Genomic DNA, 8,822 nt, shown 5'->3' on the forward strand with positions numbered 1-8,822 from the left:
ATAATATCGCAGATACCACTTCTCCTTTCCTCACGGTCGCAGACCCTTTTCCACGAGAGTAGCTGAACCTGATCTATAAATAGACTGTTCACGTGATAAAGCTTCAAACTGCAAAATGGCGAACGGGTGGCGGCTGCTATTGCTTCTTGCGTGCATTTCAGCGTTATGTGATGTAGTTTTGCTAAAAGGAATCCTCTATCCTCGAGATTCTGAAAGTAGAACAGTCAAAACCTTGGATGGCATGTGGAATTTCAGAGCAGATGCGTCATCGTCGCGAAACCAGAGTTTTGTGGATCAGTGGTGGACAAAACCACTTGAGGCGGTAAGTGCACAGTAGCATTATTTCCGAAATAAGATATGTGCTCCTTTGGTTATTTGCTTGAATTTCGAATAATTCTGTATTAATTGGCTTTCCGAATTTGCAGCCTTCGAATGTTTGCTTTTCACATTGATCACGCAATCAAGATCTAGCTAGGATCATGCCAGTTCTGCAACGTACTGTATAAGTAAAATAAATCTGATAACATAATGAAACCGCTGAGCACACAGTTTCTAATACGATTGAGACTCAAGCATTGTTGTTAAAGCTGTTATCACCCGATTAAAGTAATCAGAAGGTCGATCTTCACAATTCCTTTACCTTTCTTTGCACCTATAATTACTTCACGACGTTGTACGAACTTTTAACTATAGTACATTTGATATTCTTGGATTTGCAAAGCATGATAAAAATAAAAATTCGTGTTTTTTTTTTTATTTTGCTTTTTAGACAGGACCTGTCCTCACTATGCCAGTGCCATCTAGCTACAATGATATTACCACTGACAAAAACCTAAGAGATTTTGTAGGTTGGGTGTGGTACGACAGAGAATTTTTTGTTCCTGCAAACTGGATCAACCAACGCATCATCCTGAGATTTGGGAGTGCTCATTATTATGCCATTGTGGTGGGTCATGTTTGCTGTGACCTTTCATGATTTGTGCATTCTTATATTTCTTGTGTCATATTTTTCCTTAAATATACAGATTAAGGTTGTGTTCGATGGTTCATCAATCAATTTATTGATTGAAAATAAAACGTTCCTGTTCCTCACAATTAAAACATGGTTAAGGTAATAAAAGCAATAACTTGTGTGAGAAAAAGAATTTATTGAACATGAGTGATGTCAAGAGTGTGGGGGTTTCACTCTGATAAAGCGAGGAGTATATTATATCTTTTAAATTTGAATGCTTTAAGTTTTTTAAGAAATGGAATTTTACAACATAGAGAATGAATCCCACAATGACAGGTTGCACTCACCATTTATCCTTCTTTTAGTGGGTGAATGGACAACAAGTTATGACCCATGATGGAGGTCACCTTCCATTTGAAGGTGCAATAAATGCAGTGGTGAACTTGAGTGGACCAAACCGTGTGACTGTGGCTGTAAACAACACTCTCTTGCCAACCACCCTTCCCCCTGGATCCTTAAGTTTTCAACATGATGTTAAAAGGTAATATAAAGCTGCACAATATACACTCAATGTACAATTTTTGTATAACAATTTAATTGGTTCAAATGTGAGCTAAAATTAAAAAGTATTAAGAGCACTATCAGTGCTCTATATTTATATGTGATATAATTTATAAGTTTCAATAAATGTAATATTTTCTATGTATAATAATAATTGTAATAGTTGTTTTGAACTTTATCACATTGCTTATTAATATTATGCTACATATTGTTATATTATTCATCAAGAATGAGTAACTTTTTTATATTTATACATGTATGATATGTTTTTCCTTTACATTATTAGTTATCAGAAGGAGAAAACAAATGATAGCAGAACAATAATAATTTACTAACTATTTTAACAACATATAGAACAAATTCTTGCAGAAGAAAATCTTGATGATAAATATTGATATAACAAAATCATCATAAACAGTGACATCAAAATCTTTATTGCAGTAGATATAATTTTCTATTATCTGCCTCAATTTGCAATTTTATTTGCAGAAGTAAGCAAATAATTAGTAAAGTGATAAAATCAAGTTTCCTTTTGTGATGGACAGGTATCCTGTAGGCTACTTCACTCAGCAACTGCAGATGGACTTTTTTAACTATGCTGGCATTCATCGCCATGTGCATCTGTACACCACCCCACAGACATACATTGATGACATTACTATTGTCACCAGCATTAGTGGTGGAGATGGTATGGACTTTAAACCTTCTTATCTTTAAATATACGTAAAGAAGGCCTACTTTGATCACATTCAGGTGTCCTGGAACTCTAGGGTACTCACGTAAATTATATCCTAATATTCCTTGCCAAAAATTGTAGACTTTTTCTTGCTTTTACACACACACACACACATATGCAACACACCACCATTAACACCCTACAGCCACACACACATTTGCTCTTTCTCATTTTCTATTCAACAATTCTCCTTTTGATAAAATATTAACTGTTGATAAGTGTTTGAACTATTTCATGGTCAGGGATAGTGAATTATGAGATCACCACTGCTGGAGGTGCACCAGGAGCTGTTCAAGTGTCCGTAGTCAGCAAGGAGGGGCGTACTGTGGTGCAGCTGTACAACCAGCTTCAGGGCACTGTGACCATTCCTAATGTCCGTTTGTGGTGGCCCTACACCAGCATGCCTAGTGATCCTGGATACATGTACACACTAGTGGTAAGATTTTGGTTTTTACATAAGAATAATTTTTAAAAGAATCCAGGCAACATGGACTTTAACATTACTTTAGATGAAAGCAGTTCACTATCACAATTTATAGTCAGCATAATGAAATAAAGTAAAACTTGCAGTAAATGAAGATAAATGATAATTTTGGAGTTTTAAATGAAGTGTGTTGTGCTAGAACTACAGTATAATTTTTTTTTTTAATGTAGGCATTAATATTCTAGATATTTTTATATACATTTTTATTCTGCATAACTTTTACTAAATAGGAAAATAGAGAATATGTTAGTACATATTGTTACATTTCTCTTTTGTATTCAACTTTAGACACTATGACAACACACACAAAAATGTTCTGTGTAGTATACTTCTGTACCCTTTGACAGGATGTAACATGGGTCTTTCACACATCGTGAAGCATGTGCCAGGCGACTGGTATTTGTAAATGCTCCAAATGAAAAGAATATATACTGTCTTCTTAAGTATTTGAGCATTGTTACAGGTCAATGTCTCTGGGGACATATACCGACAACCTTTTGGGGTTCGAACAGTGGCTGTGACTGATACGCAGCTGCTTATCAATGGACGCCCCTTCTATTGCCTTGGAGTAGACAAGCATGAAGATGCAGACGTATGTACCACTGTCTGTTAGCAGTGAGTTATCTGATAATGGCAGATAGGGATATGTCATAGTTAAGATCCCATGGCCACTGTCACTGTTTGTGAACCATGTGAAACATTCACTCTTTTTCAGTCACCTTTAGTTTGACCTGCAGCCCTATGCTTCTTGAAGAGTAACAAGGACTAAACTAAACTAAACTTAGTTTGACCTGATCAAATAGGTACCCATTGTAGTTTTTGTCCAAACCCAGCCATCTACTCTCCAAAGTTAGGTCTGTAATGCTTAACCTAAAGAACTCTTCTGCATCGGAAGAGATTTTATGCTGAATTAGTAGCCTCACTGAACTCTGCTGTGGCATCAGACAGGACGGAAAATTGAATGCACCTCCTTGGTCTCTTTGGGCAGTCCGTGTGTAGTACAATTTAAGTCTGTGAGTGTGCATCCATTTATGTGTTTGTGCATGCTCATGTTTGTGTTTTTGTTTGTCTCTACATTTCAGTAAGTCATGAAACTGAAATGATGTATAATGTATGATCTACGTGTGTATGCCAGGGGAGATGTACATGTATTTGTGTGTGGTATGTGTGACTTCATGGGTGAAAGGTAAGGAATTTTTTCCTATTTTTGTTTTTACATAGATGTATATATATGTAGTGCCATCTTTAAGTGTGTGATTTGTGTTGTGAAAGTGATGATGATCACTCAGTCATGTTCGTAGTGCAATCTCACTTTAAAAAAAAAAAGGAATTCTTATCTGAGGAGGATAGTAGGAAAATAAGGTTAAGGTCTAAAGTTGTGACTGTTATATCTGCTAATGTTGATTTTTTAACCTGATAAGATTGGTAGGAATGTAAGGTCATGGTCTCTCAGCCAAGTGGCTCTATTGGATGTGTGGGGTATGAAGTTAAAAGCAAAGGGTCCACCATGTCAAGGGCACTATATTTGCATGTCACAGCACAAACTTCTATTGGCAGAAAAACTAAGGTGGTAGAATGCATTAATTGTTTTCTTAATTGTCCTTATTAATGCTAATATAGTTTTCCCTGGAATGATGCAGATTTCTATCAACACCTTTTTTCTGGGGTTTTCTCCTCCCTCAGATACGTGGCAAGGGGCTAGACTATGCATTAATAGCACGGGACTTCAACATGATGAAATGGCTGGGTGCTAACTGCTTCCGCACATCTCACTACCCGTATGCTGAGGAAATCATGGACCAGGCTGACCTGCAGGGAATCGTTGTTATTGATGAGTCTCCAGGAGTAGGAATATCACAGTAAGGAATATAATTACGATGTTATGAAAATTTCAGACTCTTTTGCATGGATGATAGACATTTGATGGTTGAACTGATGTAAGAATGTGGAAAAAGAAAAGTTTGATTTTAAAATTTGCAGAGACACATTGTAATTTAATTTTTAATTGCAAAATTTTGTTTTCTTATAATATCTTTTGTTATTTTGAGGTGTTTGTTCGTTGATATTTTGTAGTTTTTGGTTGTTGGTTTTTTTTTTTTAGCTTTTTCCTCTCATCATTTTAAACTGCTTTCTCCTTCAAACAAGGGTTCAAAATTTTGGTCCCATTTCTCTGGCCCATCACAAAGACGTCATGACAGAAATGGTACAGCGTGACAAAAATCGGCCATCGGTCATCATTTGGTCAGTAGCAAATGAACCTTCATCATATCTCCCAGAAGCAGAAGCTTACTTCAGGTAAGCCAAAACTTCTGTCAAATTTGCATGATGAAACAATTCAATGAGCATCACTACTTTTTAACTACATGACAGCATTAAATTTCTGTTCCTTTGTCAAAATATTTCTGTCACACGGTGTCGTGTGTGAAGGGGTGTAGCGATGTTTAGGTCATTTTGTGTGTGTATGGGTGGGTAGGTAGGTGTGTGCTTGTAAATTTTAGGGGGTTATTGTTAACAGGTAAAAGAAATGAACTTTTCATCTGAGGTTGTATGATAATTGCTCTTTTCAGGTGTATTTGTATAGGTTCAAACATCTGCTCACATATATTCATATATGCATGTATCATTATGCACATGTGTATGTTTGTGCATACAAGCTCAACTACATAACTTGTGTATTGGATGTTAGACATGTCTCTGGAACTTTCTTGCACAGAGATGTGATTGCCCATACAAGAGATGTGGACAAAGCCAAAAGGCCTGTGACATTTGTTGCAAGTGCTGACTACACCAATGATGTTGCAGTAAGTCCTTTTTTTAAAAACTCCACAAGGATAATGAGTTGATCCCATCAGCTGGTGCAATATTTTGATGTCTTTATTGAAGTTTTTTTATATCTTAATTGCAAAGTCTTTCTCACAATCATCTTCGTATTTTCTATTACAGGGCTTAAAAAGAGAGATTTAGCTGTTGTCTGTTATCCTGTCAGGTAGAATTTAGTCTTGAAAGACAATCTCACAGTAATTATTTTTACAAAAGGTCATTTTTTTTACACATAAATTGAGACCAAATGAATAATATTTTTAGACCACCAACAAAATGTGTCAAGATGTTTCTACATCTGCTAGCATCTTTTTATATTTGCATGACAAACAAATATGAACTTAAGTATAGTTTATTCATTTATGTTGCAGACACAGTTTGTTGATATTTTGTGTGTGAACCGCTACTACGGCTGGTATAGTGACACAGGCCATACAGAGGTCATACAGCTACAACTCAGTGCAGATTTAGAGGGCTGGCGATCTGTTCACCAGAAACCCATCATCATTACTGAATATGGTGCTGACACTGTGCCTGGCTTACATGAGGTGCACCTCTTGTTTATATCTCTCCTTTATTTAGCTTTTGACCAGAAATCAATGATCTTTACTGTAGTGCTGACTCTGTTCCTGACTTAAAGGTACACAAGTCTCTGTTATTTATTTATAAGCAAAGGCAAATCTTGCATCTCTTCCAAACAATCTTGATTCATCAATATAAACAGGCACCTGGAAGTGATGTAAACCAAAGTAAATAAACTACACAAACACTCATAATCATTCATAAGCTTTATCTCAGTGACAGGAAAGAAACAAATAAGAAGGAATATACTGATTTTACATGTAACTGATTGTACTGCTTTTGGGTTGCAGTATCCTGAATTTGTCTTCACAGAAGAGTACCAGAACACATTTATGTCTGAGTATCATAAGACTTTTGACAAGTACCGTACCCAGTTCTTGGTCGGGGAGATGGTTTGGAATTTTGCAGACTTCATGACAACACAGGGTAAAAAATGTTTGAAATTGTTTGTTTCTTATGATTACATGCATTATACATGTATGCCTGCACATGTGCATGCTCACACTAAAGAGAAAACCCTACCCTGGTTTTTTTCTGGTATTCCAATTTCTTCCACAGTGTTGTGTGTGTGTGTGTCTTATGTTGTGTATTTGTTTTGTGCATGTTCATGTATGTAAAATGCTTTGAGCCTGGTTTGGGGGTTAAAGTACTATTAAAATATTTGCTGTCACAGAACATTTGTATAGGTGACCACATCTCCACACTGAGTGTACAGAGAAGCAGGGTGTGAGGTCATCAGTCTTTATCATACTTTAACTATTTAAAATATTTTCCTCAGATTGCAAATCCTTTCCACCATTTACATTTGAAACTCAAGTTCCTGGCAATGTGAAACTATGATCATTATCTTTTTTTGGGTGCAAGCTTACAACTTTACTTGGTTTTCAAACATTTTAAGGTAGTCACACTCACGTCATTTACGAAAATCTTTATTTCCCACTAGCCTTCATAGCTCTTCTAATACTACACTTGTAAATTTGTCATCCATGTCATATAGAGTGAACATATTGTAGCCAGAATCCTCCTGCATGTGTGTATTCTCATCCAAATTAAACAGAGCATTAAAACCCTTATTGTAACCAACAACAGTGCTTTGATCAAATTGTACAAACTCTAGTTGTAGAGTTTACAGAGGTAGCACATGAATACATCTTTACAATGGCTGCTCTCACTGGTGGCTCAGCAAATCTTTTCCTTTTTCTCTGCAGATGTCAGACGTGTGGTTGGAAACAAAAAAGGTGTGTTGACACGTCAACGTCAGCCAAAAGCTGCTGGTCATCTGCTGCGAGCACGTTACCTCTCTTTGTCCAACAGCACTACTCTCTATTTTCAGTCCCACTAGGTTTACTAGGTCTTCGCAGGGTGCCAGTGTCTATTTTACACTGTGATTTCTCAACGCATCATGGGGAGTTATTCTTCTTTTCTAGGCATTATTGTTAATGACACTCTTTGCATGACTAAGAAATCTAAAAAATTTATTATAAAGTCTTGTATTTTTATAATTGCATTTATATTTTATATAAAACGAACTGAAAACATTTGAGAGGTGGGTTAAAGCTATGCACATTCATAATATTATTGTGTGTAAGAGGCTGTCCCTTGTCATAAAGGCCAAAACGTTTCTGCCAATTACTACGATTTAGTTGATCATATAATTCCACTTCTTTATTGCAGCTTAAATTTGGCAATGGACATAAGAACTTGACATTTTATATTGACACTTTAGAATAGATTTTTTTTTTTATCACGTTTTAATTTACTTTATGAGACACTGATGTTTGATGGACATGACATGGTTTCCTATAATTTACCTCGGTACCCTTTTATTCCATCAGATTTAAATAGGCCAAACTTCTCTTTTCTAGCATGACTTATTTTGCACATACAATTTACATAGTTTTTAAAATCTATTTTTGTGATGCACTTTTGTTGTCTTAAGCTGGGTGAAGATATATAGTTAAATGCACCTTTCTATACATGCTTCCATTAAATTCACTTGTCATATATTTTCCCAAGTCCCTTTTTTATTCAGTAGGCACAAATACATGTCACATATTTTATTTACGTGCAAGTTGGAACAAAACATTACTCATTTTTATGGAAAACCACAAATTACAAAATTTTCTAAGAGAATACTAGGTATATATAAAGTTAATAAGGAAGAAACCCTAAATTTTTTTTTACAAATCTATCCATTACTTCCTATTTAGAAAATTTGACTCTCACTGTCAGAACTAAAACAAATAAGATTTTAATTTCTGGAATAAACATTTGTTATGTGACTCATCTTTCAGAGAATATATGATTCTTATGAAAAAATCTTTTTAGATTATTTAAGGGCTTAAAATTTTTAAATGATGCTTGTTTGTGTACATGTTTGAGATTTATGACATTCAGAATAGCAGTTGCAAATTTAGCCAAAGATGAGTTTATTTTTGTATTGTTTTAAACAGAGATGCCTAATGCTTTGATGATTTGTTGCAACATTTTGTACAATTCTAAAGTACATTTCCAATGTTATGAGGGTATTAATACAGAAGGTAAGTGCAATTTCCAAACTTTTTTACTGCTGAGTCTTCATTGCATATCAATGGCAGTTAATAAAATTTAAATTATTATCAGTCTGCCACATTAGAGATCGTGCTTTGTCTTTTCAAAGTGTGGATGAAAAGTGATGCACTTCACTT

At 35.3% G+C, this 8,822-nt stretch overlaps 1 protein-coding gene across 1 annotated transcript; it reads left to right on the forward strand.

Annotated features, from left to right (window-relative positions):
- The first annotated feature begins 80 nt into the window (after positions 1–80).
- On the forward strand, positions 81–8,766 carry LOC112561260 (beta-glucuronidase-like). Its single transcript, XM_025233626.1, has 12 exons — positions 81–322; positions 770–946; positions 1,318–1,493; positions 2,059–2,201; positions 2,492–2,685; positions 3,197–3,325; positions 4,417–4,592; positions 4,879–5,028; positions 5,447–5,534; positions 5,925–6,101; positions 6,426–6,561; positions 7,344–8,766. The coding sequence occupies exons 1-12, from the start codon at positions 116–118 to the stop codon at positions 7,475–7,477; spliced, it is 1,887 nt and encodes a 628-aa protein (XP_025089411.1). The 5' UTR covers positions 81–115; the 3' UTR covers positions 7,478–8,766.
- Positions 8,767–8,822: the final 56 nt, after the last annotated feature.

This window comes from Pomacea canaliculata, linkage group LG4 (genome assembly GCF_003073045.1).
Source record: "Pomacea canaliculata isolate SZHN2017 linkage group LG4, ASM307304v1, whole genome shotgun sequence".
In the NCBI taxonomy this organism is placed as follows: Eukaryota; Metazoa; Mollusca; class Gastropoda; order Architaenioglossa; family Ampullariidae; genus Pomacea; species Pomacea canaliculata.

What these genes read in the sequence shown, in the direction of transcription:
- LOC112561260 (XM_025233626.1), top strand. Translation starts at nt 116, where the DNA reads ATGGCGAACGGGTGGCGGCTGCTATTGCTTCTTGCGTGCATTTCAGCG. An exon ending in CTCATTATTATGCCATTGTG is followed by an intron (nt 947 to 1,317) that starts GTGGGTCATGTT and finishes TCCTTCTTTTAG; the next exon opens with TGGGTGAATGGACAACAAGT. An exon ending in GAAGCAGAAGCTTACTTCAG is followed by an intron (nt 5,029 to 5,446) that starts GTAAGCCAAAAC and finishes TTTCTTGCACAG; the next exon opens with AGATGTGATTGCCCATACAA.